General features: G+C 32.5%; 1 protein-coding gene across 1 annotated transcript; it reads right to left on the reverse strand.

Moving 5' to 3' along the window:
• Positions 1-391: 391 nt before the first annotated feature.
• LOC139896419 (nicotinate phosphoribosyltransferase 2-like) lies at positions 392-4,232 on the reverse strand. Its single transcript, XM_071879062.1, has 15 exons — positions 3,895-4,232; positions 3,263-3,410; positions 3,038-3,157; positions 2,806-2,940; positions 2,658-2,719; positions 2,498-2,573; positions 2,303-2,404; positions 2,057-2,173; positions 1,885-1,943; positions 1,625-1,799; positions 1,406-1,540; positions 1,205-1,303; positions 944-1,052; positions 720-832; positions 392-636 (listed from the first exon to the last, which is right to left on the reverse strand). The coding sequence occupies exons 1-15, from the start codon at positions 4,032-4,034 to the stop codon at positions 559-561; spliced, it is 1,668 nt and encodes a 555-aa protein (XP_071735163.1). The 5' UTR covers positions 4,035-4,232; the 3' UTR covers positions 392-558.
• Between the last annotated feature and the right edge of the window lie 23,564 nt (positions 4,233-27,796).

A 27,796-nucleotide genomic window follows, 5' to 3' on the forward strand; every position in this document is an offset into this window, starting at 1 on the left:
CACCATAGATACCAAGGAGTACTAACAACACTAACCGATGAAGTATTGATTAATAACTTCATTCGAGAATATTCCGCGGCGATTATGTAATCTCTAAAGTCTTAAAGATTATCTATTCTAGCCCTAACCATAAATCAGATGAGTGAACCAAAATGATAGAAGAAAGAGTAGAAACCCTGACAAGAATGGTGTGTGATTTACAAGCTAGACTTGTTTTACCAGCAGCATCAACAGTACCGTCAGCATCATCAGCACTTGCAGCACCTATAACATCACAAGCTCCGTCCGGTTAAATTCATATTACTAATATGCTAAGATGTACATCCTTCTTCGTTAATGTTTTAGGTGCAAAATGTACACATCAAATATCAACAAACAATGTAAAGCTGTATTTCATAACCTGAAACCTTTATTGATTGATTGTATGATATATATATATAAGCAAATTGAAACATAGCAAACCAAAAAATCTGTAAGAGAAAAAACAAAAATTATCTGTTTAAATAAATATATCATGAATGCCTATGTGATGTGTGTATTTGCATTGCATGCACATCCTCACTGCAGCTCTCCAACAGGTGCTTCATTGAGCCATAGAAAATGAATGAACTCATACAACTTTGTGCTTACACTAACCTGCACACGAAAATCATTACGAAAGTCAATGCTTTTGTTTATAAAGATTCATTTTTCTAATACTTGCATTGAATATAGCATACCTTGTAGGGTGTTGGATTCAATCTCCTCATGTGATCCGTTCGCATTTGCTCCAGTTGCTTCATACAATGATCTCTTATCTGCTTTAGTGTTGGCAATTCTTCTCTAGCTTTGTCTTCACATATTTATATTTATATGCATATTAATCACACTGTACGTGTATATATATATCGGGTTGACCAAAAGTTATAAACAATCTAAATAACATAAAAGGCTCAATTTTTACCTGCGCTTCCAGGCCAATAACACTTCATAAGCTCCTCAACACGCTGTGGCACCACATAAGCTCTCTTCGATTCATTAAATGGGTGTCGGCACAAAATCCGTTGCCCCTCCTGTGCTTAAACAAGTAGGTGCAACATATTAACACTTTCCCTTTATAACTTTAAATTCAACAATTCAATGCACAATGTAAAAATAAAAAATAATAAAAAATAAAAAAAATAAAAAAAATAAAAAAAATAATAATAATTAATTAATTAATTACCTGTGGAGGTGGTTCATTTTCCCCTGACATTATGTCTACAAGAGCATAACCTTCCTTTCCATACAATCTGAATGACCGCTTTTTACATGGAATGGAGACCTAAAAATAAAGCATCCATTAAATAACTTCACAATGCAACGGAAAAATATAATTATTTATTAATTTATTTTTGGAAAGGAACATAAATTAGTGTTTCCAAACCTTTGATACATCTTCCGAGAGTTTTATACGGGGCTGGTTATTTATCTCAACAAGCTTGAACACGCAACCTAGAGCAGGTTGAGCAAAACATGTAACCAAATTGGTTCCAATTCCGAAAGAGTCAACCTCGTGGCCCTGACCAAAACGAAATAACACAAATAAACCTTAAAACTTCACATATTTAAAGATTTAATAAATTTTGGATGCATGATAACTCACTTGTTTGTTTAAGGCATCTAAAGTTTCCTCATTAAGGTCATTACTTGCGGTAATATTAGTCTTTCCGAAACCAGGAACTTGAAATTCTTTTTCAATTGTTTGAAAAAACTTTCTGGCTTCACATGACAAATAAGCAAGGTCACCCGAGTCTAAACGAATCCCCTTTGCTTTATACCTTAAAAAAACATTAGACAATAACAATTAAAAAAACAAGCACTTGCGTTGAAAAAGTGATATAAGTGACACGTTAAAAAACATACCCCAAATCATTTAGTGCTAAAGCAACAGCGCAAAAATTAGGAACACCACTTCGCGTTACCTGATTGTGCGGAACCAAAAGGATCATATTATGTAACCAACAATGGAACGCGCTAAACTATAAATATGTAAACACATAAATATTTTAAAACTCATAGGAATTATGTGACTTACATCGTATGTGTCCACAAGAGCCAAAAAGTTATCGGGAAATGCTAAGGCGTATGAAACAAAAGCTGCTAACTCACTTTGGTTAGTCTCACCAAAAACGCCCTCTGATGAACTTAACCGCTGAAACGCAAAATTCATCGGTTATATGATTCGAAGCATATACACTTATTTAACAATAAAAGATTAACTGTTATAAGTTATAACTAAAACAAACACTAAATATTGGTATCGATGAGAATACAACTACACCTTCAACTTTCCCAACCAAGTTTGTGTGAGACTAACAAAATCCGTGCATACTCTCAACTTATCACGACTCTGTAGAGACTTATCTGTAATCTCATCAGGTCCCTAAATATCAACAAATTAAATATCATAAGCTAAACAAAAATAATACATGAAAATCGATCTTTACTGAACAAATGGAAAGGTATTAACACTAACCGTGAATGAGCTAACAAAAGCATGAGAATGGGTCCCACGGAGTGGTATTCCGAATAACTTTCCAGCTGCACAATTGCTATCAATATACAAGACGATTAAAAAAAAAAAGAAGATTCTTAGTAGCATCTAAATGCAACATATGTGGTCAAAATGGAGTCACCTGGTTGCATCGAATCCTCCCATGTAGCAATACCTTGATGCCCCTACACCACCATCCGGGCCCTACATATGTAAGAATTAATATAAAAAATGAAAAATAAATATACTTTATATTTTCTTGATAAAATTTAAACAGAAATGTCTAAAACCTGTGCCCTTCGAAGCCCAAATTCAAGAAGTAGTTTAGATCCGCCAGCAACAAAACGATGCCTTGCAGCATTTGTAGTTACTAGAGAAGCAAAATTTATAAGATTCACAAAAGGAGTTTCTAATAATTGAACCACCTATAAAAAAACAATAAGTACGCTTTAAGAGTCCGGATTATTAAACAAATCGAATATATCGTTTAAAATAGACAAAGAACGAGTTCACAACACTCACAGCTACAGGACCTTCGATTCTCATCAAGGGTACTTTAGGAAATACAACAGATCCCTCAGCAATAGCATATACTTCAACATCAGAACAATCTATTCCTCCAAGATAATCAAAGAAGGCATCCTAAAGTCAACAGAAAAAAAAACTATTAAATCAACTTAACTAAGATTCTATTAGATTCAACTCATTTAATAACATTATTTGAGATTTTGTTGAGTTAATACTTACCTCACACGTAGGAGATAAACATTCCCGAACAAAATCAATCTCGTCCTTCGATAATTTAAAATTAGCAATGAACCTTATGCACTCTTCAAGGCCTGCAAAAACAGTATACTCGCCGCCAAACGGATTCCTTCGAAAATATAAGTCAAACCTGAAATACAACCGAAATTATTAAACGTAATCCAATTACTCAATTATATAAGAGGAGTGATATGTACACAAACCATTTTTGTTATGTACACAACCAATCATGCTTTACAGTGTTGTACAATATAACACATAACAAAAATGATTGTGTACATAATTCACATTAGGCTTTCAGTCAATATATAGTATTAAAGCATTAGCATTAGCATTAATTAAGCATAACATATAACTATAGGCTATAGCTGCAATACAACAACACATATGTGTGCATCAAATGGTTAAAAAATTTATTTCTGAAATACAATTCTATTCTATTAAACCTAAAATGAATATGATCAGAGTATGAAATATGGGGTTTATCAGCATGTCCATTAATTACATTAAGTGAGTTTAACCTATAAACACAGAATTAGTCCTACTTCAAATTAAAATTAAAATTAAATACAATAATTGAAGAAAAAATAAGAAGGGAGGGAATTGAAACTAACACAGCACGGTCGTTATGTTTGCCGGCTTTCCAATAAGCATAAGCCATGGTGAACTGATAAAGATCTGTAAGTAACGGCGTTACCATTGGATTTGTGGGCCCGCTAATCTTTTTCTGTTTGACGTTTACGCCGCCGTTCATCTTTTCGGTTAGAATTGTATTTGAATTTGCAATAATTTGTAGAGAACGAATTAAAAGTAGAAGAATTGAGAAGAAATTGTTTTAGGGCTTATTGCGATTATCAACCAAGGTGGTGTATGAATTTATGTTATCTGCGTAAAAAACAAGAAGAAAAAAAAAAGCTGTTTGTGGGAAGAAAAACAAGAACAACAAGGACCAAATGAATGGGTAATAAATAAGTTCATTTTTCTGCATAAACATAAACATGAATATAAATATAAATATAAATACATATAAAGACCGGATCAATTGGGAAGTAACAAATCGGGGAAAATAAAATTTTTTTTTTTTCGTTTTTGAAAAAACTTTGTTCACGAACATTATAGATTGAATGAAAATAAGAACATTTAGAAAAGACACTTCGTGATGAATGTTATTATTTTTGCGAGAAAACGATCGACAAAAATAACATTCAAGATAATATTGTTCGTGAAGAATGTTAACATTTTTTTTTTCTTCATGTTTTGTGAAGTAAAATTTAGCCCGATTTAGAGTTTAGGGTTTAAGGTTTTGGGTTTGGTGTTTTGGGTTTATTCCATAAACTCAAAACACCAAACCCTAAACCCTAAACCCTAAACTCTAAACCGTTCGTGTTAAAAACTCAATCTAAATCCTAAATCAAAACCCTAAACCCTAAATTTCTAAACCCTAATATCTAAACCCTATAAACCCTAATATCTAAACCCTAATATCTAAAACCTCAACATACGCTCGAAAAACACGATAATTGTTATATATTACTTCTTCGAGCATTTTTTCGCCAAAATAATAACATTCATCACGAAGTGTCTTTTCTAAATGTTCTTATTTTCATCCAATCTATAATGTTCGTGAACAAAGTTTTTTCAAAAAACGAAAAAAAAAAAAATTTGCTTCCCCCCACTTTCCCCCGATTGGTTACTTCCCTCTTGATCCTATCACAGTACATATAATATACATACATATAATATATAATATAAATATAAATATAGGGTGAGAATCTATAGTTAACCGAGCAGAAAATTTAGAGAATTCACATGATATAAATATAAATATAGGGTGGGGATCTATGATTAATTTTTTTTATGCAGATTGAGAAGTCTTTTTTTAGATTTTTTTTTATTATTTTTTTTACAGATTGAATTTTTTTTTAAGATTAATTTTTTTTTTCACAAACTGAAGTTCAATTTGCGCGTAAATTGAAACTCAATCTGCACATAGATTGAAGTTCAATCTATGAGTTCTATGAGTTCTCTCACCCTTAGTTCTCTCTAAATCATTTCACTATAAATATAATATATAAGTTTATTATTATTTTTTACCAATATAACTAATAGATAACATTTGTCTTATTTGTTATTAATAGTACTATTTAATTTTTCACTTTTCACAAACTTAACCCTCTAACTTCCATTAAAATACAAATCGAACCCCACACTTTATACCTATATTTTAAATTATTATTTATCCCATCACTAACATCAAAAATACTGAATAATAACACCCACCACGCTTTACCGACTTGTACAATGCGCTCAAACAGTAGGACCCACATAGGCCACCATTGTGCTAATTTTTTTTGTCTCCAACGATAAAAGAAGCAACTTTCTTAAAAGGAACATGTAACGACCCGCACTTTTTCGATCATACTATACTTATAAGATTAATATTTACATAAATTAAACCTTGCCAACATGATAAGCAATCCAAATTGTCGAGATTTATATTTCCGAAAAGAGTTTTACACAACGTTTGACCGTCTAGTTTGACCGATGATATCACGAACTATACAATATATGATAATTATACGTTTGTGTATATAAATGTATATATACATATTTAACATGATTAATAAATGTTTTAATATCTCATTTTGTATTAATAACAACAAGTTATATGTGTATTTTGAAACTACTAACTTAAGTTTTCAAAACGATAACTATACGTAACGTTATTTGACATAAATACTTAAGACATATAATGTTTATACATATATTGTATAAGTAATGTATTTAATCACTTTTAAAGACTTAAATACATAAAACCATATAAGTATATTCACAAAAGATAGCTATATTTGAATCCTCATTCCATTTTTCACAAAATTTCTATACGTATATTTAGAGTATTTGTACTCGTATCATACATAGCTCCTATACGTATTTACTAATAGTAAATACACATCAAAATCACCACCTAACCAGCCATTATTCATGCCCTTAGAGCTAGGTAATTACTTTTGAATCATTGCAAGACTAATTACAAAAATACAAACTAGAATTTTGTCATGTTATCCTTAAAGATCACATTTTTAGGAGTATATATGTATCATCATTTTTGATTCATTTTTACTTCAATCTCTTAACTAAAAACACACACTCTTTCTTACTCTCTAAACTCCATAACAACCCAGCAAAATTCCATAAAGATCTAGCTTCAAAAACCATACTAAAACACCATAAGAAAACCATACAAAAACATTTCAAGAAAACCCTCCAAGAACACCAACTTACTTCCAATCTTTCATCCACTTCTATCACCCTTTTGATTCTAGCTTCTTACTCCTCTTTTACAGCAAACTTATCCAAGGAACTTGAGGTAGAATCTATGTTCATAACCTTATTCAATTCATATATATATAGCTATCTTATTTTGTGGTACAAAAGTTTAACAACAAGAACATAGTTTGAATGTTTTTCAAACTTGTTTGCAAACTAAATAGATCCTTCTAACTTAACTTTTAAAATACTTCAAGACCTGTAATATAACTTATGTATATGCTAATTTAACAAGGTAAAACTTGGTTTTTCAAAGTATAAGTATTTTTAGAAAAATGGTCATTAAATGATTTTGTTGTAACAAAAATGTTTAACTTCATATGTTTCACTAATGTTTCACTTATGCCGTATGATTTTAAATACAAACCAAGGTATTTACAGTCCATAGTCTTAAAGAAGAACTCGATCCAAGAAGATGGCAATTTGAATCAACGAAAACGGATTTGTAACGAAGAAACTATGACCGAAACAAAATTGGTTATCCTAGATCATTTCAACTACGGGATCAATTGGAAAAAAATGATATAAATCACATATTTCTAAGATAACATGATATTTTATATATATGTACTTATAATTCAATTTTATATGGTTCAGGATCACCCGTAAACAATACGAGAAGATTAATCATAAGATCCCATGATTGTACGCAACACGTCATTTGACAACACCGGTACCATGGGTCAAGATTAATCTCGACCAATACATATATGATGGGGTTTTATTGATTTCGTTGGGGGTTTTATTTATTTCATTGCGGGTATATTAAACATCTAAAAATGAACCATTAAAATTGAATTACTAACATCGGACTGCTAACTACGGACTAAGGAATTATTCAAAGTATTAAAAGTATAACAAGTATATATTTATAACGTTTGTTTAAAAATGAAAACATATTGATATATTATATATGGATAGGTTCGTGATATCAAACGGGAGACCAAGTCAATTATCTATATCTTCAAAGACAACCGTGAGTATATAGTCCCACTTTTAAACTCTAAATATTTCGGGATGAAAATACATGTATTTTATGTTTTACGATATGGACACAAGTAACTGAAAAATATGTTCTACGTTGAGTTGTACCACTGGCATACTTCCCTGTAGCTTGGTAACTAATATTTACAGCGGTATTGTAAACGCGAATCCTGTTGATAGATCTATCGGGCCTGACAACCCCAACCGGACTGGACGACCAGTATTCAACGGTTGCACAGTACTTCGTTTTGTGACTACACTTGGTACGGTGTAGTAAGATTTCATATTAAAGGGAATATGCGACGTGAAAATGTTAAGTATGGTTACCGAGTGCTCAACCACTTAGAATACTTTTATTAAACTGTTTATATACGAAATCTTGTGGTCTATATATATATATTGCTGCCGGCACTAAACCTATATCTCACCAACTTTATGTTGACCTTTTTAAAACATGTCTATTCTCAGGTGATTTCTAAAGCTTCCGCTGCATCATGTTGGATCTAACCAGGATCTTGCGTACGCATGTTTGTGTCAAAAAATAAAACTGCATATCCGAGATGTTGTATTGTAAAATATGCTAGAAACCGTGTTGTTGTCATCATTTGTAAAGTTTGTAAGTCGAAGATTATCGCTAAACGTTAATCTTCTTTTTATTGTCTTAAGCTTGTAACAAAAATAATGGTTATGGTTTGTAATGTATAATATATGCAGTTTTCTTTCAAAAATGTCTCATATAGAGGTCAATACCTCGCAATGAAATCATACGTTATCTAACGCGTTCTTATGGTTAAGGACGGGTTATGACATGTGGTATCAGAGCGTTGGTCTTAGCGAACCAGGTTTGCATTAGTGTGTCTAACCAAGAAGTCGTTAGGATACATTAGTAAAGTCTGGACTTTGACCGGGTCTGATTTTAAAAACCATTGCTTATCACTGTTGGTTAAAAATTTATATGTAAATATTATGTAAGTACTAATGGGTTAGTTGTTATGTGATAGATGTCGGGCTCGAAACTTATTATCACATTCAGCGACTCCGAATCAGAACCTTCAGATTGTGTTTCAGTCATTAACATATCCGATGACGAAAGTGGTATTTTTGGGGAAGACTCACAATTTCCGGATGAACCAACTATAGAAATATCGGAAAGTGAACCCGAGGAGGAAAGTGAACCCGAGGAGGAAAGTGAACCAGAGGAGGAAAGTGAACCAGAGGAGGAAAGTGAACCCGAGGAAGAAATACAGGAAATTACAAAAGACGAGTTCGAACTAGGAAAGAAACGAAAAGCTAGTGAATTAGAAAATCCAAATCCCGAGTTTAATGAGAATGAAGTGGCACCAATTCCACTAAACACTACTACCCCTATCCCCGCTATTCCTATTAGTGCTATCCCCGCATCTAGTTCTTCGGCACCTCAGCCAAAACGTAGGGAGACAGCTAGGATTCGCGTTGGGGGATTCCCTGGACATAAATGTTTTGGGAAATAGACCAAATGATGCGCTGCCGTATTAAACCATGGAATCACATAATGTTTTGTATAATAATATTAGTGTGGTTTGTTTAAAGTTTGATGTAAGCATATGTAAAATAGCGAAGTATGAAATGCAATAATTTTCCATGGTTAAGTATTATTTAGATTGTAGTAATTGATTCTGTACTAAGCTATTAAGTATGAACATTAACGGGTAGGTACTACCCAAGATATAATTATAAAACGCTAATAAGAAGAAAAGGCTTTTATAATAATACCTGGTTCATATTATTAACAAGCTATAAATGTACTATAAATACACACTACATCTATAATATTCCATGTGAATAATTATTTTCTTTCATTAGGAAATGGCGCGATTGAATCGAATGACGGAACAAGAACTCGAGGAACTCATCAACCAGCGAGTGAACGATAGAATGCTATGGGTTGAGGCTGCAAGAGCTGCTGCAGTTAATCCAAATCCTCGTGTAGGATGCTCCTACAAGACGTTCCAAGCTTGCAAGCCATCATCATTCAGTGGAACGGAAGGACCGATCGGTTTAACCCGATGGATAGAAAAGATGGAGACGGTGTTTAAAATCAGTGGTTGTGATGAAAAAGACATGACCAAGTTTGCATCGTGCACTTTACAAGATAGTGCACTCACATGGTGGAAGAATTATGTGAAGGCGGTAGGAGGAGATGTAGCTTATGATACTCCATGGGAAGAATTCAAAGCAATGATAATCACCGAGTATTGTCCAAGGAATGAGGTTATTAAGTTAGAAGATGAGTTACGAAGTTTGAAGGTGGTTGGTACTGAAATCACCAACTACAATCAGCGATTCATGGAATTGGTTTTACTATGTCCTGAATTGGTTCCAACCGAAGCACGGAAGATTGAAATGTACAAAGGTGGTTTGCCCAAAAAGGTCAAGGCAAACGTTACGGCGTCGAAACCTAAGACAATTCATGAAGCTATAACCATGGCGAACGAGTTAATGGATCAGGTCATTTTGGACAAGAAAGCATTCAATACTGAGGTGAAGGTATTGGGGAACAAGAAAAAGTGGAATGGAGGTTATGATCGAGGTAACCAACAACAACCTTATAAGAAACAAGAAACCACGAAAGGTGCGGGTAGCGGTTCAGGCTTTGGTTACAAAGGACAAAGTCCTTTATGCAACCGTTGTCACAAACATCATTTTGGTTACTGCAGTGTGTTGTGCACCAAATGCAATAGACAGGGACATCTTGCTGAAGATTGTAAGGCTCTCGTTACAAATGCAAATGGTAACAAGACTCCTGCCACCAACGCAAATAGAACTGCTTTGGCTAACGTTACTTGTTTTGGGTGTGGAAAACAAGGTCATTATAAGAGTCAGTGCCCGAATCCAGAAAAGAATGGCGGACCTGCACGTGGAAGAGCGTTTGTTATTAATGCTAGAGAGGCACGTGAAGACCCGGAGCTTGTTACGGGTACGTTTACCATCAATAACTTATCAGCATCTATTTTATTTGATACTGGCGCCGATAGAAGTTACGTGTGTATAAATTTTTACACTAAATTGAATTGTTCATCATTACCTCTACATGCTAAGTACTTGATTGAGTTAGCTAATGGTAAACTAATCAAAGCCGATAAAATTTGTCGTGATTGTGAAATAAATCTAGCCGGAGAAACGTTTAAAATCGACTTAATACCCGTAGAATTAGGAGGTTTTGATGTAATAGTCGGCATGGACTGGATGTCCAAAATAGGAGCGGAAGTTGTTTGTGCCAAGAAGGCAATTCGTATTCCTGGTAAGGATAAAATACCGGTGATGATTTATGGAGAGAAGGGTAATTCAAAGCTAAAACTCATTAGCTGTTTGAAAGCCAAGAAGTGTTTAGAAAAGGGATGTTACGCTATTTTAGCACATGTTAATAAAGTCGAAAAGAAAGAAAAGTGCATCAACGACGTGCCTGTGGCAAGAGATTTTCCTGAAGTTTTTCCGGAAGAATTGCCGGGATTACCTCCATTTAGATCGGTAGAATTTCAAATAGATTTAGTACCAGGAGCTGCACCAGTGGCTCGTGCTCCATATAGACTTGCACCGTCCGAGTTAAAAGAACTTCAAAGTCAGTTAAAAGAATTACTGGACCGTGGATTCATACGACCGAGTACTTCACCGTGGGGAGCTCCAATTTTGTTTGTTAAGAAGAAAGATGGATCTTTTAGGATGTGTATAGACTATCGTGAATTAAATAAGTTAACTATCAAGAATCGGTATCCACTACCGAGAATTGATGACTTATTTGATCAATTGCAAGGATCATGTATGTATTCGAAAATCGACTTAAGATCGGGCTATCATCAACTACGCGTCAAAGAAGAGGACATTCCGAAAACTGCTTTTCGGACACGCTACGGCCATTACGAATTTTTAGTCATGCCGTTTGGATTGACGAATGCGCCAGCTGTATTCATGGACCTCATGAATCGAGTTTGTAGTCCGTATTTAGATAAGTTTGTTATCGTTTTCATTGATGATATTCTTATCTATTCCAAGAGTGAGCAAGAGCATGAAGAGCATTTAAGGTTGATATTGGAGTTGTTAAGAAAAGAACAGCTATATGCTAAATTTTCTAAGTGTGCTTTTTGGTTGAAAGAAGTGCAATTTCTTGGCCATGTTGTTAATAGCGAAGGAATTCAGGTTGATCCAGCAAAAACTGAAGCTATTGAAAAATGGGAGACTCCTAAGACACCAACGCAGATACGCCAATTTTTGGGTTTAGCCGGTTATTATAGAAGGTTTATTCAAGATTTTTCTCGAATAGCTAAGCCATTGACAGCATTAACGCAAAAAGGGAAGAAATACGAATGGACCTCGGAGCAGGAGAACGCATTTCAATTATTGAAGAAGAAGTTAACTACGGCGCCTATTTTATCGTTACCTGAAGGGAACGATGATTTTGAAATATATTGTGACGCTTCGCGACAAGGTTTTGGTTGTGTTCTTATGCAACGAAAGAAAGTAATTGCATTTGCATCCCGACAATTGAAGATTCACGAGCGGAATTATACGACGCATGATCTAGAACTGGGAGCAGTCGTGTTTGCATTGAAGATGTGGAGACATTACTTGTATGGGGTTAAATTCACTGTGTTTACTGATCATAAAAGCCTTCAACATATTTTCGATCAAAAACAGCTGAACATGAGGCAACGTAGGTGGGTTGAGTTAATAAATGACTATGATTGTGAAATTCGTTATCATCCCGGGAAAGCGAACGTGGTGGCCGACGCTCTAAGCAGAAAGGAACGAGAACCAATTCGAGTACGAGCGATGAACATAAAAATTCGCATGAATCTCAACTCACAAATCAAAGAAGTTCAACGAGAAGCACTTACTAAAGAAAATATAGGAAGTGAAATAATGAAGAAGTATGAGAAGCAACTCGTTATGCGGGAAGATGGAATTCGATATTTTGCAAATCGTATTTGGGTACCGAAGTTGGGTGGATTAAGGAAGTTGATATTGAACGAGGCACATAAGACAAGATATTCAATACATCCTGGAGTTGGAAAGATGTACCAAGATCTTAAGACGCATTATTGGTGGCCTAATTTGAAGACAGACGTTGCAACATATGTTGGGGAATGTTTAACTTGTTCCAAAGTCAAAGCAGAACACCAAAAGCCGTCAGGGTTACTTCAACAACCAGAAATCCCAGAATGGAAATGGGATGGTATTACCATGGATTTCATCACGAAGTTACCAAAGACTGCCTGGGGATACGACACCATTTGGGTGATTGTTGATCGTCTCACCAAGTCTGCACATTTCTTGCCTATAAAGGAAACGGATAGAATGGAGAAACTATTACGATTGTATATAAAGGAAATAGTTTCAAGGCATGGAATACCTATTTCCATTATATCCGATCGTGATAGTAGATTTACTTCAAAATTTTGGCAATCACTACAGGAGGCACTAGGAACTCGGTTGGATATGAGTACCGCATATCATCCACAAACCGATGGACAGAGTGAGAGAACGATTCAGACTCTTGAAGATATGCTCAGGGCATGTGTGATCGATTTTGGAAACGGATGGGATAAATATCTACCGTTAGCAGAATTCTCGTATAATAATAGTTATCATGCGAGCATTGGAGCTGCGCCATTCGAAGCATTGTACGGAAGGAAGTGTAGATCTCCTATCTGTTGGAATGAAGTAGGAGATCGACATTTAACTGGTCCCGAGATCATACATGAAACGACTGAGAAGATAGTGCAAATCAAGGAGAGATTGAAAACAGCCCGTAGTCGCCAAAAGAGCTACGCCGATGTTCGAAGGAAACCATTAGAGTTTCAGGTCGGGGACATGGTTATGCTAAAGGTGTCACCTTGGAAAGGTGTAATACGTTTCGGCAAAAGGGGTAAACTGAACCCAAGGTACGTAGGCCCGTTCAAGATCATCGAACGCATTGGACCGGTAGCTTATCGACTCGAGTTACCGCAACAACTCGCCGGAGTACATAATACCTTTCACATCTCGAACCTTAAGAAGTGTCTTGCAAAGGAAGACCTTACCATTCCTCTTGAAGAAATCCATGTCGACGAGAAACTACAATTCGTCGAAGAACCAATTGAAATCATGGACCGTGAAGTTAAACAGCTCAAACAGAGCAATATACCGATTGTTAAGGTTCGTTGGAATGCTAGAAGAGGTCCCGAGTTTACTTGGGAACGAGAAGATCAGATGAAACGAAAGTATCCGCATTTGTTTCTCAATGACGCAAAATAGGTACAATTTTAAAATTTCGGGACGAAATTTATTTAACGGGGAGGTAATGTAACGACCCGCACTTTTTCGATCATACTATACTTATAAGATTAATATTTACATAAATTAAACCTTGCCAACATGATAAGCAATCCAAATTGTCGAGATTTATATTTCCGAAAAGAGTTTTACACAACGTTTGACCGTCTAGTTTGACCGATGATATCACGAACTATACAATATATGATAATTATACGTTTGTGTATATAAATGTATATATACATATTTAACATGATTAATAAATGTTTTAATATCTCATTTTGTATTAATAACAACAAGTTATATGTGTATTTTGAAACTACTAACTTAAGTTTTCAAAACGATAACTATACGTAACGTTATTTGACATAAATACTTAAGACATATAATGTTTATACATATATTGTATAAGTAATGTATTTAATCACTTTTAAAGACTTAAATACATAAAACCATATAAGTATATTCACAAAAGATAGCTATATTTGAATCCTCATTCCATTTTTCACAAAATTTCTATACGTATATTTAGAGTATTTGTACTCGTATCATACATAGCTCCTATACGTATTTACTAATAGTAAATACACATCAAAATCACCACCTAACCAGCCATTATTCATGCCCTTAGAGCTAGGTAATTACTTTTGAATCATTGCAAGACTAATTACAAAAATACAAACTAGAATTTTGTCATGTTATCCTTAAAGATCACATTTTTAGGAGTATATATGTATCATCATTTTTGATTCATTTTTACTTCAATCTCTTAACTAAAAACACACACTCTTTCTTACTCTCTAAACTCCATAACAACCCAGCAAAATTCCATAAAGATCTAGCTTCAAAAACCATACTAAAACACCATAAGAAAACCATACAAAAACATTTCAAGAAAACCCTCCAAGAACACCAACTTACTTCCAATCTTTCATCCACTTCTATCACCCTTTTGATTCTAGCTTCTTACTCCTCTTTTACAGCAAACTTATCCAAGGAACTTGAGGTAGAATCTATGTTCATAACCTTATTCAATTCATATATATATAGCTATCTTATTTTGTGGTACAAAAGTTTAACAACAAGAACATAGTTTGAATGTTTTTCAAACTTGTTTGCAAACTAAATAGATCCTTCTAACTTAACTTTTAAAATACTTCAAGACCTGTAATATAACTTATGTATATGCTAATTTAACAAGGTAAAACTTGGTTTTTCAAAGTATAAGTATTTTTAGAAAAATGGTCATTAAATGATTTTGTTGTAACAAAAATGTTTAACTTCATATGTTTCACTAATGTTTCACTTATGCCGTATGATTTTAAATACAAACCAAGGTATTTACAGTCCATAGTCTTAAAGAAGAACTCGATCCAAGAAGATGGCAATTTGAATCAACGAAAACGGATTTGTAACGAAGAAACTATGACCGAAACAAAATTGGTTATCCTAGATCATTTCAACTACGGGATCAATTGGAAAAAAATGATATAAATCACATATTTCTAAGATAACATGATATTTTATATATATGTACTTATAATTCAATTTTATATGGTTCAGGATCACCCGTAAACAATACGAGAAGATTAATCATAAGATCCCATGATTGTACGCAACACGTCATTTGACAACACCGGTACCATGGGTCAAGATTAATCTCGACCAATACATATATGATGGGGTTTTATTGATTTCGTTGGGGGTTTTATTTATTTCATTGCGGGTATATTAAACATCTAAAAATGAACCATTAAAATTGAATTACTAACATCGGACTGCTAACTACGGACTAAGGAATTATTCAAAGTATTAAAAGTATAACAAGTATATATTTATAACGTTTGTTTAAAAATGAAAACATATTGATATATTATATATGGATAGGTTCGTGATATCAACCGGGAGACCAAGTCAATTATCTATATCTTCAAAGACAACCGTGAGTATATAGTCCCACTTTTAAACTCTAAATATTTCGGGATGAGAATACATGTATTTTATGTTTTACGATATGGACACAAGTAACTGAAAAATATGTTCTACGTTGAGTTGTACCACTGGCATACTTCCCTGTAGCTTGGTAACTAATATTTACAGCGGTATTGTAAACGCGAATCCTGTTGATAGATCTATCGGGCCTGACAACCCCAACCGGACTGGACGACCAGTATTCAACGGTTGCACAGTACTTCGTTTTGTGACTACACTTGGTACGGTGTAGTAAGATTTCATATTAAAGGGAATATGCGACGTGAAAATGTTAAGTATGGTTACCGAGTGCTCAACCACTTAGAATACTTTTATTAAACTGTTTATATACGAAATCTTGTGGTCTATATATATATATTGCTGCCGGCACTAAACCTATATCTCACCAACTTTATGTTGACCTTTTTAAAACATGTCTATTCTCAGGTGATTTCTAAAGCTTCCGCTGCATCATGTTGGATCTAACCAGGATCTTGCGTACGCATGTTTGTGTCAAAAAATAAAACTGCATATCCGAGATGTTGTATTGTAAAATATGCTAGAAACCGTGTTGTTGTCATCATTTGTAAAGTTTGTAAGTCGAAGATTATCGCTAAACGTTAATCTTCTTTTTATTGTCTTAAGCTTGTAACAAAAATAATGGTTATGGTTTGTAATGTATAATATATGCAGTTTTCTTTCAAAAATGTCTCATATAGAGGTCAATACCTCGCAATGAAATCATACGTTATCTAACGCGTTCTTATGGTTAAGGACGGGTTATGACAGAACAACCCTTCAATGCTACCAAAAGATGTCGAAAAATATTCCTTTTTTACAAAATAGATCAACTAACTTTAACGCTAAAATAAGCAACATTCACAAAAGGAACAACCCTTCAATGTTAGATGTCGAAAAAAATTCTTTTTTACAAGATAGATCAAGAATTATTTTTTTTAACTCGCATTCAAAACAGAGCTCCCGGAGCGAAGCGAGGGCTCCACAACTAGTTATTATTATTATACGGAGTACTATACTATATATAATATAATAAATAATGAAAATCTTTTTTTTGTTTCCCCCTCTTTCTCCCGATTGGTTACTTCCCCATTGATTCTACCCTTAGTGAAAGGACACTTCGTGATGAATGTTATTATTTATGCGGGAATACGATCGACAAAAATAACATTCAAGATAATATTGATCGTGAAGAATGTTAACGTTTTTTTTTCTTCATATTTTGTGAAGTACTTTTTGTCAAAATTTAGCCTGATTTATAGTTTAGGGTTTAGAAACCCTAAACTCTAAACCGTCCGTGTTAAAAACTCAATCTAAATCATAAATCTAAACCCTAAACCCTAAATTTCTAAACCCTAATATCTAAACTCTAAAATATCTAAAACCTCAAAATATGCTCGAAAAACACGATAATTGTTATATATTAATTCTTCGAGCGTTTTACCGCTAAATAAAAATATTTATCACAAAGTGTCTTTGTTGCATGTTCATATTTTCATCCAATCTATAATGTTCGTGAACAAAGTTTTTTCAAAAAACGAAAAAAATAAAAAAAAAATTGTTTCCTCCCATTTCCTCCCAATTGATTACTTCCCCTTTGATCCTACCAATATATATATATATATATATATATATATATATATATATATATATATATATATATATATATATAACAATACATATGTAAATAATCATAATATATAATATTACTAATATATAATTATAATGATAAATTCAAATTATTTTTATAAAATGCTTTAACTAGCTTATATTTTTTTAGAGTTTGTTTTCTTAAAATTTGATCTATTAAATAAACTAAAAAGTTAAGCTTACAGAAGAAAAAAAAATTTGAATTCTCATATTGTGATGACCCGGAAAATTTCGACTTATTTTGAACCAAATTCTCGATATAATTTAATGTTTCCGACACGATAAGCAAAGTCTGTAAAACTAAATCTCAAAAATTTTGAACTATTCAATTACCCATCGACTGTTCTCGACGATTCGCGAACAATTATATGTAAAAAGATACATATATACACTATAACTTGAAAGCGTAACAAAGTATTAATTGTATGATACTGTGCATAAAACTTATTGGTTTAAATATCTATTTGAATATATATGATAAGTTGGAATTGTAATTGTATGAATAACTTGCAATGTGTATTTAAAACGTGTTTATGAATACTAACTTGGTTATTAAACGTTTTGATTTAAAACAATATTATTAAATATACTTTGATAGATAACGAGACGATGATTTATAGAAGTAAATGACCAAAACACTCGAATGTATAAGTTATATTTCGAGTGATATAGTTTATGGATAGTTAAGTCTATATTTTGACAAATGTACGAGTCACGAAAGGTAAAGTGCCAGTTTTCTCAGTGTACGAAAGGACGTTCGAAAAACCGGAACCGGAACATAAGTCGAGTGACGACGTATGACTTATCGGAACAAAAATTACAAGTCAACTAGACAAGAGAATATAATATATTATATAATTAATTAATTTAAATTATATATATTATATATATTAGATTTAATTATGTCGACAAGCAAAACAAAAAAAAAAAATTGTGAGCTGGATTTTGGGGCCATGCGATCGCATGGGAAATAGGCATAAAACCATGCGATCGCATGGGGTCAGATTTCAGGAAAGATCTATAAATTGAATTCGTTTTTGCTCGATTACACACACACATATCCTCACATCCCTCTGCTCTCTTTATATATATATATATATATATATATATATATATATATATATATATATATATATATATACATATATATATATTATTATTATTATTATTATTATTATTATTATTATTATTATTATTAATTAATTAATATTATACATAAAATACTACGACGAGGTCATGAGCGTGTCACTTCAAAACAAGCTTTTCGAACTGGATAGAGCTAAGAAAATTATGGGTTATAGCTATGGAGGTTATGGGTAATATTCGTGGGTATTGTTTGCAAGTCAAACCCAGTGTTTATCATCTCTGTTGCGTCTACGTACTTTCCTGCAATATTGAATCACAATATTGATACGTGAGCATTCATATTTTATCTTTTATATATTAATAGTGTATACATGTCTAGTGCTCGAGTATATATGTTTATGCATGCTTGTATGCTAAATTTCGTCGTTATATAGTTATGATGAATCACGGATTAAATACATATATTACTGATAAAAGGTATATGATATGCATGTTTTTGGAAAGCTGGCGAAAAATCAATAATTTTTCATTTAGAAATTGCGTAATTTCGATGAACGAATTAAAAGATATGGTCAACTGAATTATGATTGACGTTAATTGGAATTGCTTTTGAATCTACAATTAATATTTAAACAACTTGTTTGTAAGATTGATAAATTGGATTTTTGAATATTACCAGCCGAGTAAATGAATCCTTATATAAGGCACATCTCGTTTTGTTGAACTATTGTCAAAATTGACTTTTTGAAACGACTTTGGATAACTTTTGTATGTCGATCTCGAGCATTAGGATTGTGATACACTATGACCTGACCTAGCTTGATAGACATTTATTGACCAACATATGTTCTCTAGGTTGAGATCTACGGTTATTTGGTAATCCTAGTTTCGGTCACATTTTGGTGAACGACTTTATATGCTGCTAAGGTGAGTTTCATTTGCTCCCTTTTTAATTGCTTTTGTAATCTATATTTTTGGGCTGAGAATACATGCACTTTATTTTAAACAATAGACACAAGTACATACTTAATTCTACACTGAGTTTGAATCGAAAACCCCTTAGCTTTGGTAACTAGTAACTGCCGGTTATAAGAACTGGTGGGCGCGAGTAGTTATATATGGATCCATAGGGCTTGATATCCCCGTCCGAGCTAGAGCACTAGCCTTTTAACCGACGTATGCTATTTGAGAAGCGACACGTTGGTTTGCGTGTATTATTAAAATGATTATACAAAGGGTACAAATTATATATACGTTAAGTTTAGTTACCAGGGTGCTCAATTACGTAGAATCTTTTGATAAACGTTTCGGATGAAACAACTGAAATCTTGTGATCCACCTTTATATACAGATTATGCGATACATTAAAACTATGAACTCACCAACCTTTGTGTTGACACTTGTTAGCATGTTTATTCTCAGGTTTCCTAGAAGTCTTCCGCTGTTTGCTTATATGTTAGACAATCTATGTGCATGGAGTCTTACATGACATATTTTTCAAGGAAACGTTGCATTCACAAAATCATTATCATGTATCTATTTTGACTGCATTGTCAACATAATTATTATTGTAAACCATTATTTACGGTGATTGTCTATATGTAAAAATCATCAGATGTCGAAAACCTTGGATTTAAGTATTCATTTATGGTATACCTTTTTAAAAGAATGCAATGTTTATAAAACGTATCATATAGAGGTCAAATATCTCGCTATGAAATCGATGAATGACGTATTCGTCCATATGAATTTGGAGCGATCGTCGCACATATAATCTGATATAAGTTCGCGTGCCAAAAACACCCAATATAAAGATTTTATGAACCACGCAAATATATATTTATATGATAATAATTTTGTCTTGTACTAATCTTCCTAATTATCGTGATAATCATGTATAATTGTGACATGTAGCAAAAAAAAAAAAAAAAAAATTCTTCCATCTTACATGATTTGTTAATTTGACTAAGTATCAAACATTTATTTTGTAGGATGATTATTTAGAAGGATAAACCACTTTATTTAAGTTTGTAGACAACACATTGGTAAACGATTTTTTTGACCACCAAAAAATCACCACATGATATTCCTCACATATCATATTTGGTTAAATCTCATAGTAAAAATAAAAATAAAAATGCAAATAAAATTATAATCAAATAATATATATAATGTTAATTAATATATACACTAGTGAAATGACCCGGGAAATCACGAGTTTGTTTAAACGAAACAATTTAATTACATGTTTTAGGTATTAAGTGAATGTAAATGCTAAAGTCATTTATTTTAATAACCCGTTTGAGTAAGAAACTTGTCGTTAATTTTATAAATATATAGAGATATATATTTTAGCATACATATGTAACGTAATTAATTTCGTAAAAAAATCCAAATTTGAATATTAATAATATAATAATTATAATTATTATATTAAAAGTAACAAATAATAATAAATAATTATTAGTAATAAAAAATGTCTTTTAGCTTAATGTCGTTAATTTTATAAAAATTAAAGAGTAATTAGCTTAATGATAACATCATCATTTTAGAACTTTATATGACTATATAGATATAGATATATAGATGATTAGTTTTTGTTTTAATTTACATATTTCAGTGAGTTGTTAGGCAAATTTAATATACAATGAAACATCATATACAAAATCGTTTTCAAAAAAGAGAAACTTATAAAAAATAAATTAATAAACTTAGGTGGCCTTCAAATGTATAAACTCTATAATGTATAATCTGATTTTTTATTTTTTTATCTTTCCATAACATCGTGTTTTATATGCCTACAAAATAATAATAATCAAACTAAATATACTATATATTTTTTACGCGAAACCAATATTTATATCTATTTGGTATATATTATAAAACGACTTTATTTATAACGAAGTTAGTACTCTCTCCATCTCATATTATTGTTCCACTTTGACTTTATAAGTATTTCTTATGTAACATTGACATTAAATATATATATATATATATATATATTTTTAAAGGCAATACAATTATATTAATATTAATAAAACTAGCAAGATGCTAGGAATTACAAAAGTGGAATACATAACACGACCTCTGCCGAACCTTCTACAATGTAATGACTTCAACACGAATCGACTAACACAATCTAAACATGACAAGCTCAGATGTAAACCTACAACATCAACGATTCTAAAACTCACCCTTTAACACAAATCATAACAAAAAGGTTACAGCAAACGAACGAACCAACAATCAAAGGAAACCACCTTGTTAACCAAAAACATATCACATTACCACTTCACGGCAGCACCCGAATGAAAGCATGAAAACGAAACAGTAACTACGACCCGAAAACCACACCACGAAACCCACGAAAATCTAAACCAAACTCCGATAACACACAATCAAATCGAGTGGTGATAACGAATCATGTCAATATGATTAACAAAGAAATAACACGCAATAATTGAACACCACATGACGAAACAGATGCTCTAAGACATCTAAGCCTTCATGGAAACTCAAGCTCGACCAGAAAATAAAAATCTATATTGATCTTCCACACACTTCACGATTAAGAGCACGTCTACATAAATCGACAACAACCAAATCGACAATCACAAATCAAAACTACGAATCAACAACCACGAATCAACAATAAATAACCACGAACCTACGAATCGAAGACCACAACCACAAAACCCACAAACACGAACCTGTAGATCGGCACCGGAATACACGAGGCGACAAGATCCAGAGGAACCGCCCGAAGAACCCACGAATGCAACCTTATTTGATGATCTAAACCACGACCTAACCACCTGAAAACCAGCGACCGACAACGATACACACGAATTGAAAACAGACACCTAACACGAATAATACATAAGTGAATTAAAAGTAAGGAGAACAGAGAATAAAAAACGAAGGATAATGGGTGAGGAAGGGAGGTCTTTCGGACCACCGGCGAAACCGGCAGTCGGAGGAAGAGAAATAGGATGGTGGCGACCGAGTTTAGATAGGTTTTTTTTTTACTTCTTAAGAGAGAGAGTTTACTAATCTAGTTAATGACATTAAATATTTTTATATGTGTTTTATAAAATTTGATGAAAGTTATATCAATGAAAACACATTTTTAAATCGAATCTATTTATACAATTTTCTTTAGATATCATATATTACGAATAAAAATATTTAAAGTTAAAATTTGAAAAAAGAATATTTTGAAACGTCAAAAGAGACCGCTATTTTAGGACGGATCATGTACTATTTAGCTACGAAGCTGCCTTTTTGTTTCTAGCTTTCTAGTTCTAGTCTTATTAAATTAAAAAGTAAACCCGTTTCAAACAAGTTAAAAAAAAAAGTAGTGGTTTAATAAGTCGGGTCGTGGAAAAAGACAACTTAGACTAGTTGTAGTGGTTGGGGGCGTGGGTTGGGGGCATGAGTTGCTTTTTGTACTTTTTTGATGATTAGGACGTGTGTGTTGTTTTTGTGGAGTAGTGGTGGTGTGGATTTTTGATGTGAGTTAGGAGTGGTGTGATGATGTGTTAAAATATAATTGATAAAGTAATTAAAAAGGGATAAAAATTATATTTTTAAAATAATAAAATATTAAAAAAAACAAAGCAACTGCGTTGCCAACCCCGTTGGAATCCCAGGAACGCCACCCTATTTTCTTCAACCAACGCCTTGATACTACAAGAAGGGGGCGGCGCTTGGAGCCATATCACCCTCCGACGCCGTTGCTCTAAACCGATACATATGGTCTTAAACTCCAATTTGACCAGTTTTCAACTCTTGTATCTTACCAAACGTCACTCTTTTGAATCTTCTTTCCTGTTTCAGTCAAACACACATTTGTCTTATTTCAGCATTCAATTAACAAGTTTAGATAATTTAATATAATACATATTAACTTTGGTTGTACCAGTTTTGAACCCTTGTATCTTACCAAACATGTACCTTAATATATATAATCATAATCATATATCAAATATCATTAATCAAATATCAAATAATCAAATTATGAAAAACAATATTATCCGCGTTTCATCACTTTCATGAGACAAGAAAGAGATAAACGAACCATTAGGCCCGACCTTATCATTACCGTTTTCTAGTATTTATTGGGCTTTCGTCTCTATCCCATTCTAGACCTATTTTAAACCACGTTCAAGTTTTATTATTATTATCATATAAATAAATAATAATAAATAATTAAGTGAAGTGTAAGTGTATTAAATTATTGAAATGACCCGTGGAATCACGGGTTGTTTAAACGAAACATTATAATGATATATTGTAGATATTAAGTGAATGTAAATGTTAAAATCATTTAGTTTAATGACCCGTGAGACCACAGATTTCGACTAAGAAACTTGTCGTTGTTAACTTGGTCAGAATAAATGAACTACATTCATTCTCCCACCACATTCATCTAATTTTCATTACAACTACTATTTTTCTTGTCATAAATGATACTTATTTAACATTAAAAGAGGGATTGAAAATACCTGGTCCAACTTCGCAAAAATCATGATTATTTTTGAATTCTTATATCATACTATATACCTTCATTTTAAATAGTCACAATATGATATGACGTATGTTATCAATTTTCAGATTGTTGTTGTTTAACAAACATACAATAATAAATCATTCAAGGTGTGATAAATTTCATCATCAAACAACACATAAAAGAGAATAATTCTTTAAAAAAACCATTAACATTGACATGAAGGTTTGTACATGCTTTTTGAGAACAAAATGTTATTGGATAATGAAGCGACCCGTCCTAATCTATAAGGACGAATACAATAACATATGAATACATTGCGAGGTATTTGACCTCTATATGATACATTTTACAAACATTGCATTCGATTTTAAAGACAAACTTTCATTACATCGAAAGTTGACAGGCATGCATACCCTTTCATAATATATCAAAACTATAAATGACTTAATAGTAATCTTGTTAAACTCAACGACTTGAATGCAACGTCTTTTGAAATATGCCATGAATGACTCCAAGTAATATCTTTAAAATGAGCAAATGCACAGCGGAAGATTTCTTTCAAACCTGAGAATAAACATGTTTTCAAGTGTCAACCAAAAGGTTGGTGAGTTCATTAGTTTATCAAAAACATTCATTTCCATCATTTTAATAGACCACAAGATTTCATATATTTAATTGTACACGTAACCCGAGTACAAAATAACACGCGTAACCCGCGAATTAAATATCATTCATATGGTGAACGCTTGATAACCGACTTAACTTTAATGCATAGAATATCCCCAAACAGAACTTCTCGTCTGTATAATAATAATAATCTCGAAGTACTAAAGCATCCGTACCCCGGATGGGACTTGTCGAGGTCCATAGATCTATCTTTAGGATTCGCGTCAATTAGGGGCCATACCCGTTTTCTAATTATTAGGTTACCAAGCTAAAAAGGGGTGATATTCAATATTCATAATCCAGCCATAGAATGTAGTTTTTGATCTCTTGTGTCTATTTTGTAAAACATTAGTAAAATCAGTGCATGTATTCTCAGTCCCAAAAATATATATAAAAACGGAGTAATGAAACTCACGATACGATATTTTGTAGTAAAAATATTCATGCGACGATGCTGAACAATGCAGGGTTGACCTCGGATTCTCGAATCTATATCATTTATATTTATATTAACACACATAATTTTAATTGAACAAATTCATATATTAGAACTTATTTTTACATATTATATATATTTGATTTGTGTATATATATATTTTAAGTGATTAATATTTTTATAGTTATATTAATATATATTTGGTTAGTACTATATTAAAAATACCTAATTTGTTATTTATGAATATTCGTATAAAAATTGTTAATATGATTAATACATACTTATGTAATATTACTTATAAATATAATTTTATACACATAATAATTATTTAGTAAAATAATATTAATAATGGTAAATAAAAAGTTGTATCTGATTATAATGATAATATCAATAATAATAATACTGATAATAATGACAATAATAATAATAATAATAATAATAATAATAATAATAATAATAATAATAATAATAATAATAGTATTAATAATGATAATGTTACTAGTAATAAAAATGTTAATAATAATAATAATAATAATGATAATAATAATAATGATAATGATAATAATAATAAGATAATGATAATCATAAATAATTAAGTAAATAACTACCTTAACGAAGTAGCCCTTAAAAAAAAATATGCACAAGTTCGGATTTGAACCCGCGACGTCCCGCTAACCCGAAAACATCCTTAACCATCTAAGCTGTCATGTATTTCAAGAATTATTATAACACCAATTATAATTAACCCGGTTTTCGGTCATCATATTCATCTAATCCTCTTCATAATCATAATCATCTTATCATCTTCATAATACTTAATCATCATCGTAGTTATTCACCATCATTATCATACGACCTATCATAATCATAATCGACGGATCACTATCATCATCATCAACGAGTCATCATCAACGAGTCATCATCATATCATTGACATCATGTATCATTCATATCATCATCCTCAACAACATCCTTTATCATCGTCATCATAATCAATTCATCATCAAATCCATCATATATCATCACCATAACTTACGGTTATCATTACTCTAATCATATTCCTCCTCGTTATTAATCATCGAATATTATTCTTCTTATATTATCATCATTCTTTCATCATGTACATCACTCATCATCCCGTATCATCATCAGTTGTTTACCCTAATCGTGATCTTTATTTCCTAAATTATTATCATAACCGTATTCGTTTATTCGTCACCACAATCCACAAAAACTGAAGTTAGATCACTGCTAGCAGGCTAGGGTCACGGCCCATACAAAACCTAGTAGTCCAGTTAGCAAGTCTATAGTCCAACATCTTATAAACCACGGCCCAAGTCCAAAAGGAGTCCAATAACTTAGGGTTATCGAGTAGCAGGGATTTGTAACCAAAGGTATAGTATGCGAAATAAAATAAAACAAGTGGGTTTATCTTATTTAAAGTTGTCGGCCAATAAGGAAAGGAAACACAAAAGGCACCGACCTGGATCTCATAATTCAGTTCACAGCTAACTCGATAATAGTTTTTAATTTAATGAAGGTTGGTATCGGCTTTTGATCTCGGCAATCAAACAGAAACAGAAGGAAACAGAAGGTAATAGCAGCGGTTTTGATGGTGTTTTGTGATGGTTTTAAGACAGAAATATAAATTATAACAATGGTGACGGTTTGGGTTGTGTTTCAGCTGTGTACAGTCATCAAGAACAAAAAAGAAGCAGCGATTAACAGCAGCCATGGTAATTGTTTTGGTGGTTGTCGTGTGGTGTTGGGATGGTTATCGAAACAGAAACATGATGTGTTTGGCTTTAGTCTAATGCTGTAACAACACTGTAATGATGATGAATATGAAGTGGAAACAAAAATAAAATCATGCAGCAATTTAAATGGGTTTAAGGGTTTTGGTTTGATTGTTTGTTATAGTTGTGGTGGTCTATGGGGTTGAATATGAGCAGAATAGAACAGTGGGTCGAAAGAGGTGTTGGTGGTGATGTTTACTTGCGGTTGTTAAGAGAAGAAAGAGAAAATAACAAGCGAAGGTGATGGTTTGTTTTGGTTCAATGTCGAATAGGAAAAAGAAACAGAAGAAAGAAAAATACATGGTAAAGGCGATGATCATGGGTTTCATCGTTTAGAGGTTCACGATTAACGGTCATAGCATAATTCAATATTAGAAATTGTTCGATCATCGAGTCATGGAAATAGTATTCGAGAATGATGATGAGTTGTCTTGGGTTTTTGGGAAGCATAACTCAACTGTAGCAGTTCTGGGTGTTGATCAATCAGAAATATAAAAGAGTAGTAATAATATCAAGTGAAACAGAAACGTACGTAGCAAGTATATATGATGATCGACGATTGGGTCTTGGCTGTGAAGTGATGATCAAAAACAGAAGTAGAAGTGAGCTGTAGTAGTAGCAACATAATGGATTGTTTTGTGGTTATGAATTTGATAAGAAAGGTGTCATGAAGGTGGTGTGTTTATAACTTGAAACAAAAGAGAGTAGTAGTAATGGTTCGTTGGTGGTTAAAGAAAGATTGGTTCGGTTGTGGTGTTGAAGGGAAGTAAGTTGGTTTT

Source organism: Rutidosis leptorrhynchoides, chromosome 3, assembly GCF_046630445.1.
Source record: "Rutidosis leptorrhynchoides isolate AG116_Rl617_1_P2 chromosome 3, CSIRO_AGI_Rlap_v1, whole genome shotgun sequence".
Classification (NCBI taxonomy): Eukaryota; Viridiplantae; Streptophyta; class Magnoliopsida; order Asterales; family Asteraceae; genus Rutidosis; species Rutidosis leptorrhynchoides.